This window comes from Pristiophorus japonicus, chromosome 13, assembly GCF_044704955.1.
Source record: "Pristiophorus japonicus isolate sPriJap1 chromosome 13, sPriJap1.hap1, whole genome shotgun sequence".
Lineage (NCBI taxonomy): Eukaryota > Metazoa > Chordata > Chondrichthyes > Pristiophoridae > Pristiophorus > Pristiophorus japonicus.
Window position 1 is genome coordinate 90,024,919 of NC_091989.1, and position 12,962 is coordinate 90,037,880.

At 45.7% G+C, this 12,962-nt stretch overlaps 1 protein-coding gene across 7 annotated transcripts in view; it reads left to right on the plus strand.

Moving 5' to 3' along the window:
* The window catches only part of cnot1 (CCR4-NOT transcription complex, subunit 1), a 229,729-nt gene that overhangs the window by 205,578 nt on the left and 11,189 nt on the right, over positions 1 to 12,962 (plus strand). For all 7 annotated transcript variants that reach the window (XM_070897738.1, XM_070897741.1, XM_070897739.1 and 4 more), the window contains 6 exons: positions 826 to 995; positions 2,383 to 2,614; positions 5,207 to 5,455; positions 7,402 to 7,565; positions 8,882 to 8,999; positions 9,881 to 9,982. In XM_070897738.1, coding sequence (XP_070753839.1) covers positions 826 to 995; positions 2,383 to 2,614; positions 5,207 to 5,455; positions 7,402 to 7,565; positions 8,882 to 8,999; positions 9,881 to 9,982 — 1,035 coding nt within the window. The remainder of the gene's footprint in view (positions 1 to 825; positions 996 to 2,382; positions 2,615 to 5,206; positions 5,456 to 7,401; positions 7,566 to 8,881; positions 9,000 to 9,880; positions 9,983 to 12,962) is intronic.

A 12,962-nucleotide genomic window follows, 5' to 3' on the forward strand; every position in this document is an offset into this window, starting at 1 on the left:
TTAAGAAGGCATACGGAATGCTTGCCTTTATTAGCTAAGGCATAGAATACAAGAGCGGGGGGGTTATGCTTGAACTGTAGAAACCACTGGTTAGGCCACAGCTGGAGTTACTGCGTGAAGCTCTGGTCACCACATTACAGGAAGAGCATGATTGGACTGGAGAGGGTACAGAGGAGATTTACGAGGATGTTGCCGGGAGTGGAGAATCTAAGCTATGAGGACAGATTGGATAGGCTGGGTTTTTTTTCATTGGAACAGAGGAGGCTGAGGGGAGGCCTCATTGAATTGTATAAAATTTTGAGGGGCCTAGACATAGTGGATAGAAAGGGCCTATTTCCCTTAGCAGAGGGGTCAACAACCAGGGGGCATAAATTTAGAGTAATTGGTAGAAGGTTGAGAGGGGGTTTGAGGGGAAATTTCTTCATCCAGAGGGTTGTGGGGGTCTCCCTGTCTGAAAGGGTAGAGGCAGAAACCCTCACCACATTTAAAAAGTACTTGGATGTGCACCTGAAGTGCCGTAACCGGCAGGCTTACGGACCAAGAGCTGGAAAGTGGGATTAGACTGGATAGGCTTCTGTTGGCTGGCGCGGACACGATGGGCCGAAATGGCCTCCTTCCGTGCTGTAAACTTCTATGATTGTATGAAACTCCATCACGGGCTCCGTACCTGAATTCTTCTCCCTGGCATAGCCCTGAGGCTTGTTCTACAACCACAAGCTTTGTTGGTTCTTGTGTGTGCCTGGAAGGGTTAACAGCTTGTAACGTGCATGCTCTTGAAGTTTGTTTTTGAATTGAATCAATGATGGGAATGTTTCATTCTTGCAGTCGATGGAGAATGGCCTGAACTACATGGCTGTAGCCTTTGCCATGCAATTGGTGAAGATTCTGTTGGTAGATGAGAGGAGCATTAGTCACGTTACTGAAGCAGACCTATTCAACACGATTGAAACACTTATGAGGATCAGTGCTCATTCCAGAGGAAATGCACCTGAAGGGTAAGTTTTAGGGTTTGTTTTGGAAATTGGTTTAAAATAGTAATCAAACTGAAATGAAGCAGATTTTAATGAACAAATGTAGATATATATTTATAATGAGGGATGAATTTGGACAGAGGTATTCCTGGTGCTGGTCAGCTTTTTCTGCTGGAACTATTTTTGTTATCCAACTTAAAAACTTTAATCCGTACAGCTGTGTACAATTTGAATGTCTCAAAGAAAACAACATTCTTACTGGCTGAGTTTATCCACTATGTAGCTGAGCCCTACAAACTGGAAAGGTCTCGAAGAGGAAAAATCAGTCAGGGCTGCTACTCCTGATTGCTAACCGGTGACCTACCCACTCATGATGAGGGTATTATTGGGTGCCGATGCAATGCTGCCCCATGCAGAATAACCTGCCTACACTTACTGTCCAGGCTCTCACGGGACTGGCCCTTGGGGTGAGGTACTGGACGGGAGCAGTGGAGCCATGGCTTGTTGAGTCGACACTTTCAGGAGGGTGAGAGATGAAAACTGTGTTGGGGAGCAGGAGTAAAATTCTCGTCAGATATTCCAGTTGAGGAATAACTGCTGTTGAGTTTACTCCCATTTATTCATTGTCACTATTTGCTTACAAAAAAATCAGTTTATCCAGTAATAATTATGCAATTTTAATAAAACCGCACCAGACGCTTTTTTCACAATTTGCATGAACATAATTTGAATGAAACAGCTTTGAACTACGAAGAATATACTATGTTGGTTTAAATACCTGTCTGAAAAAAATGTTGCCGGTAATGTTTTCCTCGCCGGTCTCCTAAGCTTCACCCTACACAGACTCCGATACCTCCAACCTGCCCGCTGACCCTCACTGAGCCCTGATCCTGTTTCACTCTGGCCTCATTGACCTCTTTGGGTCCCCATCCCCCATTCCGAATTCTGTACCTTGTTTACAAATCCCTCCATGGCCTCAGCCCACCTTCTCCAAGCTGAGCCCACACACTGCTCTTCCCACTCTGGCCTCCTTTGCATCCCTTCATCCCTCTGCTCCACCTTCAGTGGTTCATCCTTCAACTGTCTTGGATCTGCACTCTGGGACTCGTCTCCCTCGCGACATCTCACCACCAAAAGCCTCCTCAAAACTTGCCTCATTGATCACCTCTCCTAAATCTACGACTGCTGTGCCTCTGTTCTCCTGACACTGAACCCCCTTGGAATTATTTAGCACATTAACGGCCGGCACTACGTAAATATATGTTGTAACTGGCAATCAGAATAATAGATTCGATTTTGCAAATCAGTGTTGATCAATTATCTAACAGCAAGTCCTAAGACTTCAAAATAATTCAGTGGAGGCGTTCATCTGCTCTGTGCTAACTATATTTATATTTTGTTTTCTGAACAGATTGCCACAGCTTATGGATCTGCTTCGAGCCAACTACGAAGCTATGATGGACCGTGCACATGGCGGTCCCAACTTTATGATGCACTCTGGGATATCACAGGCCTCCGAGTACGATGACCCACCAGGGCTTCGGGAGAAAGCAGAGTATTTGCTGAGGGAGTGGGTAAACCTGTACCACTCGGCAGCAGCTGGACGGGACAGCACCAAGGCATTTTCTGCCTTTGTTGGGCAGGTAAGGTCAAGGATGCTCCTTGAGGATGAGAAAAGAAGTGGCTATAATGGAACATAACATAGGAAATAGCTGCAGAAGTAGACCATACGGCCCCTCGTGCCTGCTCCGCCATTTAATACGATCATGGCTGATCCGATCATGGACTCGGCTCCACTTCCCTACTCGGTCCCCATAACCCTTTACTCGCTTATTGCTCAAAAATCTGTCCATCTCCACCTTAAATATATTCAATGACCCAGCCTCCACAGCTCTCTGGGGCAGAGAATTCCATAGATTTACAACTCTCGGAAGAAATTTCTCCTCATCTAAGATTATGCCCCCTAGTTCTAGCCTCCCCTATAAGTGGAAATATCCTCTCTGCATCCACCTTGTCAAGCCCCCTCATAATCTTACACGTTTCGATAAGATCACCTCTCATTCTTCTGAAGCTACCTAGAGACCAATAAAAGCTAGTTGGAAGTAGTCTAGGTGGTAACTGTTGAAAACCTACACCTACATAGAAATGGCAAGAAAATGGGCTATTTGTGGCCCAACCAGTCCGTGTTGGTGTTTATCCTCTACGCCAGCATTAGTCCTAATTATGTGCCTGCCCTATTCCCATTATCTATTTGCCCCCCCCTTATCTTCAGCCACATGTGTAATCTACCCTTAAATGTTGACATGGTCTCTGCTTCAATCACTAACTCTGGCAGTGCTTTCCACAGCCTCTCAACCCTCTGTATAACATAAAATTTCGCCTGCTCTCTGTCCCAAATCTCTTGCACTTAATCTTATTTCTATGTCTCCTAGTTCTGGACAACCCCCCGGACTAGAAACCGTCTGTTTCTATCTACTCCATCCCATTCCCTCGTCATTTTAAACACTTCTTTCAAGTCATCTCATAATCTCCTTTGTTCCCCAATTTTTGAAGTCTGTCTTTGAATTTGTTTTATCTCATACTAGGCGACATCCTAGCGAATCTGTGCTGCACCCTTTCTATTGCTCCCAACATCCTTACTGTAATATGGAATTCAAAACTGCACACGATATTGTGGTCTTAGTAAGGTTTTCTATAGATTCACTATTGTATGTCAACTTTTATATTCTAAACTCTAGCCATCAAACGCAATACTCCATTTTTTTTTTATAGCCTTATCCAGTTGGTGCTGTATTTAATGCCAAATCCCTTGGCACCCAGCTTTCCTTATTTAAAGTATAATTACCACACTTTTTAATCAAATTGGATATAATGGCTGTTGCTTGTTCTATTGGCCTTTCATATACTGAGGTACACACTGCGATACGTGTGCACACTAGGGGCCCAAGTTTCCACATGATTTGCGCCTGATTTTTAGGAGCAACTGGTGGAGAACGGACTATTTTAGAAATCGCAATTCTCCACATTTTTTTTTCTGCAGTTCTAGTCAGGTAGAACAGTTCGACTTTAGAACAGAATTTTTTCTTCAAAAGGGGGCGTGTCCGGCCACTGACGCCTGATTCCACAGTGAAAATGTACTCCAAACTAAAGTAGAATGGAGCCAGTGAAGATTTTTGTAGAACTGAAAAAACCTGTTCTACACATTAAAAAATCAGGCGCAGGTTACAAATTAGGCGTCCAGAACGAGGGGGGTGGTGAAGGGAACTCATTAAATTCGACAATAAATCCTTATTTATACTTATACAAATATTATACAAATAAATCCAACCTGAATAAACATTTATAAGAAAAGATTAAATAAACCATCTTCCTACCTGTGTGAAAATGCTTCAGGCAGCTCAGCGATGTTCCCGCGAACGGGGGGGAGGGAGGGGCAGGCAGTAACGAGGCAGCTAGCAGCTTTCCACTTGAGGTGGAAGCCTTAGTCAGCTCAGCGATGTTCCCGCGAACAGGGGGGAGGGGGAGGGAGAGGTGGGGGGAGGGAGGGAGGGAGGGAGGGGCAGGCAATGTTTTTTTCACACTACGCGTGCGCGAACGCTCCAACACGCACGAACGCTCCAACGCGCACGCGCAGCGTTGCCGGCAGGGAAAACAACTAATTTAAATAGTACCCGCCCCCTCCCACTTACAAAATCGGCGCGAGTGTAAGCTCCGCCCCCCTGCACGCCGCGCCAGGCAGACAAGGAGCTGCAGAACGCTCGAGAATCACAATTTTTTTTTTTTAAGGCGCCGTTTTAGGCGCGAAAAACGGGCGCCCAGCTCGGTGGGGTGCCCGTTTTTTTTCTTGTGGAAACTTGGGCCCTAGGTCTCTACAACAAAGCAGGTCTTCAGTCGTCCTGGTTAACCCTTGCCACTGGACCAAGACCTAGCTCTGTCAAGCCCGTGTGGTGGCTGGTGTGCAACGGTCACCCCACGTTAAAAAAAATCCACGCACAGGCATCTTCCACCCTTCAGGATGTAGTTCGGGATCTGGAATATTAGGACCTTCATTGAAACACCTGTGAACTTTTTGACGTGGAAGCAAGTCATCCTCGATTCGAGGGACTGTCATTTTGACAGCCGGGTAACATTGTAAAATTTGCAGCTAGTCCAAAAAAAGTGTAGAAGAATGAACGTGAGGTTTATGTTGATGCAGCGTGCCATGCTGGCTGTTGAATGGTCTATTATCTCCGCAGATGCACCAGCAGGGGATTCTGAAGACCGACGACCTGATTACTCGTTTTTTCCGCCTATGTACTGAAATGTGTGTGGAAATTAGTTACCGTGCACAACAGGAGCAGCAGCACAATCCAACGGCCAATCCTACGATGATCAGGGCCAAGTGCTACCACAACCTGGATGCTTTTGTCAGACTGATCGCCCTGCTGGTCAAGCACTCTGGAGAGGCCACCAACACAGTCACTAAAATTAACCTTCTTAACAAGGTGAGTGGGGTTTTTAGCCATTTACCTTTGTGCATTTGTTTATTTTTGAGGAATGGAGGTGGGGCTGCTCGCCCTAATGAACGAGTTATGTTGGCACTGTGAACCGGAACACCTTCTTTTCACCTCCTGGACCTAGGTTCCTGCCAGTTTAGATGGAATTGAACATTTCTTTTTATATCCCACTTTGTATTGAATGGCAAAGTGTGTGGAGGAACATGATTTTATTCAGAGATGTCTCCACTCCCTCTGAATTCCCCACAATCTGTCAGTCTCCCCCGGGATGATGTATTAGCTGTGGCCCAGAGGATGGATGATCTGCTTCCAAGCCATCACCAGGCTCATTCTGAATCAGTATGATTGTCTTTCCATTCTTAGGAGAGGCCAGTTATTCAGGTCCACACTTTCCTGTACTGCCAAAGCTGAGGCGAGCAAGTGACTAATGGGTGCGACATTAGCCATACACCAGCTTCCCATCTTTGCGTTTAGGTAGATGAGCTTCCGGCGACATATCCGTGTCATCACCAAGACCAACCATTCCACCTCCGGAACATCGTATGATCCCTCCCCCCGTTCCCCCCCCCCCCCCACCAAAAGCTCATCCGCTGCTGAAGCCCTCAGCCAAGCATTTGTTACCTCTAGATTTGACTATTTCAACCCTACTGGCTGGCCTCCCTCGTTCTACCCTCTGTAAACTTGAGATCATCCAAAACTCTGCTGTCCGTGTCCTAACTTGCACCAAGTCCTGTTCACCCATCAACCCTGTGCTCGCTGACCTATATTGGCTCCCAGTTAAGAAACACCTCGCTTTTAAAACTCTCGCCTTGTTTTCAAATCCCTCCATGGCTTCACCTCTCCCTAGCTCTGTAATCTCCTCCAGCCCTACAACCCTCCGAGATATCTGCACTTCTACAATTCTGGCCTCGTGCACATCCCACATTTTAATCGCTCCACCATTGGCGGTCGTGCCTTCAGCTGCCTGGGCACTTAGCTCTGGAATTCCCTCCCTAAACCTCTCTGCCTCTCTACCTCTCCCTCCTCCTTTAAGATGCTCCTTAGCTCTTTGACCAAGCTTTTTGTTATTGTCCTAATATCTCCTTGCGTCGCTTGGTGTTAAATTTTGTTAACGCCCTTGTGCAGCACCTTGGGATGATTTACTACAAGCTGGGTCGCCGTGCCACCGTACCCTTCTAACTGTCACTCAACAAGTAGTTTTTAGAATCACTCTGAATTCAGTGATCGGATTGGTGTTGCCAACCTTAAATGACCATCAGCTCAATCCCATAATAAAACTCCAGCAATACTTCTCAAACAAAATGACATGGGTTAAAATCCCAGAGCTGGTCGATTTGTGAACCAAGGTTTGTGTCTTTGGTATTTATTGTCCGAGATGTTAAGCTAATCAGGCTGTGCTTAACTTAGTGGGTAGGGAGAAGAGGAGAGAAAGGAAGAGGAAACGTTTTGTCAAAATCCAAGTATTGGATCACTGTATCCTGACTTAAAGCAGTTTTGTAGCGAGCCTTGGATAGTGGCTGATTTCGAGTTACCAATTTTGGTCTGTCTGCGTCAGTCATTTACACTTTTGTGGCACTGGACTAAGCTGTAGAGATCTGAAGGTCCAAAGTGCAATCTTGAGCCTGTGCTGAGTGAGTCAATGTCAGCTGGGCAGTAGTTGTAGTGCAATAGTTAGAATCTGCGCACCTGGACTAGGGCGGGGAAAGTCTCGGGCATGGTTCTGACTGCTAATCACTACCTGCTGACCTGTGGTGAAAAATGTGTAATGTTGGGTGCAGACAGTATCTGGTCCTTCATACTCAAGTAGCTTGGAGACACACCTCATTTAGAATGACATGTGGATTGACCACTTGGGAGGTGGTACCGGAGAGCGAGCAACTTCACACGAGAGGAAGGGAGAGTTTACAATTTAATGCTTACAATCTAATGTGCAGGTACTGGGGATTGTTGTCGGAGTCCTACTGCAAGATCACGAAGTACGTCAGAGTGAATTTCAGCAGCTGCCGTATCATCGAATTTTCATCATGTTGTTGCTGGAGCTAAATGCCCCCGAGCATGTGCTGGAAACCATCAACTTCCAGACGCTGACTGCTTTCTGGTAGGTGTTAAAAAGGGAAAACATCACTCTTGTTTTATTCACGCAGATAGAGAGTCAACATGCCACGGGGAAGTTCTCAGTTACTGGGGTTTGGAGCAAGTAGGACAAAACACTTGCCAAAATACAGAAATAGCTCCTCCTGAAATAAATAATGGATGGCGATTGTGAAGGATCCGACAGGCTCGATACTGGAATAGGGCCTTAGTTAACTGAAGAGACGAGTGTCTGAATCTGAACATTAACACAACTTAAAACATACTGTGGCTCACTGGGTAAACATACCTCATTCTAATGGTCTCAGATTTAACCATTGGTCTGTGTTAGGTTAGGTCGGCCAGAGTAAGAGTGGATGTGCTTCAACTGGACTCTACCCCAGGGTGCAGGAAACCATGCAGGATTCTCACTTCTATTTAGTATCCTTTCTGAACAAATGATCATTGGACACGGACAGGACCAGGCTATCAACAGTGATGCTCCCCACGGCTGAGTGTCATTTACTATTTGTGAGGTTTCAAAAGGCTGTATAGCAGCTTATAGAATTGTAGACTATAGCACAGAAGGAGGCCATTTGGCTCTGAGTCTGTGCCGGCTCTTTCGAAGAGCAATCCAGTTAGTCCCACTCCCCGCTCTTTCCCCAAATCCCTGCAATTTCTTCTCCTTCAAATATTTATCAAATTTCCTTCTGAAGGCTACTATTGAACCCTCTCAGGCTGTGCATTGCAACTCCTAACCAATTACAACGTTTTTCCTCATGTCGCCTCTGGTTATTTTGCCAATCACCTTAAATCTGTGCCCTTTCATTATCGGCACTTGAGGCCATTGCAAACAGTTTCTCTTTATTTACTCTTATCTAAATCTTTCATGATTTTGAACACCTCTATCAAATCTCTTCTTGGCCTTCTCTACTCCCAAGAAGAACAACCCCGGCTTCTCCAGTCTATCCACATTCCTGTTTTCCTGAGGGAATTAAATTGAAAAGGGAAAACCTAGCAGCTTGTAAAGACAATCTTTAATCTCGTGCATTGAGGGATTGAGCACCTCACTATGGAGGTCGTTAACGAGACTAAAAAGGGCCTCTGCTGACACTGCTAGTGCATTTACATGCAGTTATAACAGCTTGAAACCCATGGCTCAAAAGGAGAGATTGTGCACCAGTAGAACGGCAAACTTAAAAGTTTTTATATCAGCATAGATTGCTCACTAATTTAATTCCGAATTGCAGCTCAGTGTAAATGTGCTTTTAGTAATCATGGTGGGAAAGGCTAAGGGCCTTTTTTCTTTGTTGGTTATAAATTGAAACATCTTTTTCTGTGCAGCAACACATTCCACATTTTGCGGCCCACTAAAGCTCCTGGCTTTGTCTATGCCTGGCTGGAACTGATTTCTCACCGGATCTTCATTGCAAGAATGCTGGCGCATACACCCCAACAGAAGGTAGGACAAGTGCTTGCAGTGCCTGCGCCACTGGGCTGACTGCTGCTGTTACAGTTCATTCTGTATGCCTGTGTTTTCTTCCATAGAGGTGTATGAATGCTGCATTCATTGTCAGTAACTGAATACCCAGGCTCAGCAACATGAATATCTTACGTGGACGGGCCTGGGCTGAGTCTCTGGTTGTGCTGAGCTCTCTGCTCTCAGCCAGCCAAGGCAGTGGCAGGAGTGCTGTATTTAGCCTCACTGCCAGGGAGGGGTAGATGAGCTTAGGGTTCTCCTCAACTTCGTCCCATATACACTTGCTTGAAGTTGTGAGTGAGGACAGGTTTGAGCTGTAATGTCACCTACTTCCCTCCCCTGCTGCTCTAGACTGCTAACACTCACCGTCACAGCTCTCTCATGAATAATGACCACTTGGGGCTGTATCAACAAGTTCCAACATGTATGAGTGAGCGATGCTGTAACTTTTCAGTGCTATATTGGTCCATCCATCTTGTATTTCTTAGTAAGCTCATTTTAATGTGACAATAAATGCACACACGTTTTAATCTCAATAGTGAATTTCATTACTAGCGAGTATTCCAGTGAAACACTAGAATTTTACCACTAGTTTGTGCAGCTCTGTGCTGTGGAAGTTAACTGAAAGAACATTGTCAAAACAAAGGAGGCAGATAGAGGGGAATGGCTTGGAGTTTGGTCATGATTCGCACATTAACGCCCCCAGGTTAATTGTATGTGATGCTTCATACACCGTTACTGATTTGTGGAGAGGAGTTCAGATTTGTGCTGGCCTGTTCTAGTGTATGTAATCTTACTGCATGTGTGAAGTCTTAGTCTGTAACTGCACTGTAGAAGTATCACTTCTGTATTCTGTCCTCTAGGGCTGGCCCATGTATGCCCAGCTGCTGATCGATCTGTTCAAGTTCCTGGCTCCTTACTTGAGGAATGTGGAATTGACAAAACCTATGCAAATTCTTTACAAGGTGAGTGTCTTAAATTACCGTGCACATCAGGCCACAAAGGGAAACCAAAGATCTGTGAAGAGCACAAGTTGGTAACAGCTGTTCTTGGAGCAGAGACTGGGTGCTTTAACTCTCTGTAGTATGTGCAGCGCAGGAAATCTCGGTCTGCATATATTTAGCTATGAGGGCAGAGCCAAACAAAGCTGACTGGATGGCTCTGAGTAGAGGCAACTTCAACCATTGATGAGGGACATGTTGCTTATAGACAGGCAACAATAGAGGCCTGGGAACAGGTCACTAGCCTATATCCTCCTCTGGGGTATGGTGACTATCTGGGGGCCTGAGAGATGGAAAGTAATTGTGTGGCTTAAAACAGGCAATGTGATGTGTTTCCAGTGATGGGGCATTTGTGCCTCAACAGCACCATCTCCAGACAGTTTGTGTGAACTGCAGCTAACTGGAGAAATGCTTTGTGCATCTGAAACAGTCAAGAGATTGCAATCAGACCTCTAAAATGAAAGTAGTATTTGAGGGGCACAGTTTCAGTTGATCGCGAAAGGATTTATATTTGCACGAGTCTGGGCTCATTTTGAGAGTGGCTGTACAATTTCAGCTCAAGTTTTTCCAAACATCAGAACTCCCAGCACAAGGACCAGTGATACCGAGGCATATTACCACTAAGAGTGGCACTGTTAGTTGTGATCGAGCCTCTCTTTAGTCCACCACAGTTAACACTTCGACACAGCTGGAATTTCCATGCAGTCTTGCTGGCAAAAGAGCAGCCCTTTTGAATTGGGATCATTTAGCAGTTTAAAAAAACTGCCGTGAAGTGTGCCTAACTAAACATTTACATTGGTTTCTCCTTTAGCTAGTGGTGGTCTCAAACATTCCTCGGCTATCTGAGAGAGTACAAAATACGTGGAACTTGTCAAAACCTGCGTTAGAATTGTGTGCAAAGCAAGACTTCAGTTTTGTTTTAGAAGCTTAGAATTAAGTTTGTTTTTTTGAATACAAATAATCCCCTTCCACCCCTCCCACCAGCAGGAGGTGCTTTTTAAAATGCCACTGCACAAACAAGGTTTTGGTATTTGCTAGTGGCTAGTTGAGTGCAACTGCTGCTGCTCTCACAAGTCACAGCTTACCAAAATAAGTAAGAAGAATTTCATTAGGAAAACACGTTCATACTCCTGTGGAATGCACATCCTGTGCCGTGTGGGAACTCCAGGAAACTACTCGTGTGCAAGAGTCGTCGTCAGCTGGAGGAGTTCAAGCTCCAGGTTTGGGAGCTTGAACGACAGCTGGTGTCACTGCAGTGCATCCGTGAGGCTGAGAGCTTTTTGGATAGCACGTTTCAGGAGTGGTCACCCCACAATGCAGTGAGGGAATGGGTGACTGTCAGACAGACAAGGGGGACCAGGCAGGTAGTGCAGGAGTCCCCTGAGTGGTAAATAAAGTTGGTGAGTTACAGGCGCAAATAGCCACATGAGACTATGATGATGTGATGATGTGACGATAACGGAGACCTGGCTCAAAAAGGGGCAGGATTGGGTACTAAATATTCCTGGATACAAGGTGTTCAGGAAAGATAGGGAAGGAAAGAAAGGAGGTGGGGTGTCATAATTGATTGAGAATGTTAGCGCTGGAGAGAGAGGATGTCCTGGAGGGATCAAGGACAACAACAACAACTTGTATTTATATAGCACCTTTTAATGTAGTGAACCGTCCCAAGGCGCATCACAGGAGTATTGTGCGATAGAAATTTGACACCGAACTGCACAAGTAGAAATTAGCACAGGAGCTTGGTCAAAGAGGTATGTTTTAAGGAGCATCTTGGAGGAGGAATGAGAGGCGGGGAGGTTTAGGCAAGGTGTTCCAGAGCTTGGGGCCGAGGCAACAGCAGGCACGGCCACCAATGGGTGAGCGATTATAATCAGGGATGCTCAAGAGGGCAGAATTAGAGGAGCGTAGACATCGTGGGGGTGGATGGGGGGGGGGGGGTGGTGGGATTGTGGGGCTGGAGGAGATTACAGATATGGGGAGGGGCGAGGCCATGGAGGGATTTGAAAATAAGGATGAGAATTTTGAATTCGAGGCGTTGCTTAACCAGAAGCCAATGTAAGTCAGTGAGCACGAGAGTGAGCGGGACTTGGTGCGAGTTAGGACACAGGCAGCCGAGTTTTGGATCACCTCTAGTTTACATAGGGTAGGATGTGAGAGGCCAGCCAGGAGTGCGTTGGAATAGTCAAGTCTAGAGGTAACAAAAGCATGGATGAGGGCTTCAGCAGCGGATGAGCTGAGGCAAGGGCGAAGACGGGCGATGTTAGAGGTGGAAATCTGTGGTCTTAGTTATGCTGCGGATATGGTGTCGAAAGCTCATTTCAGGGTCAAATATGACACCAAGGTTGCAAACAGTGTTCATCCTCAGACAGGAGTTTGGAAGAGGGATGGCGTCAGTGTCTAGGGAATGGAGTTTGTGGCGGGGATCGAAAACAAATGACTTCGGTCTTCCCAATATTCAATTGGAGAAAATTTCTGCTCATCCAGAACTAGAGATTGGACAAAGCAGTCTGGCAATTTAGAGACCGGGGAGGGGTCGAGAGAAGTGGTAGTGAAATAGAGCTGAGTGTCATCAGTGCACATGTGGAAACTATTTGGTTAGAGTTAAACAGTAGAGGTGCCATTAAACTACTAGGTGTATTCTATAGGCCACCTACTAGTGGGAAGGATATAAGAGGATGAAATTTGCAGGGAAATTAGAGGTGCAAGAAATATAGAATAGTGAGAATGGGGGACTTCAATTATCCTAATATAGATTGGGATAGTAATAGTGTGAAGGGGAAGAATTTCTGAAATGTTTCAGGAGAACTTTCTTGATCAATACGTTTCCGGCCCAACGAGGAAAGAGGCATTGCTGGATCTGGTTCTGGGGAATGGGGTGGGTCAGCTGGATTAAGTTTCAGTAGGGGAACATTTCGGGAACAGTGATCATATCATACAGTTT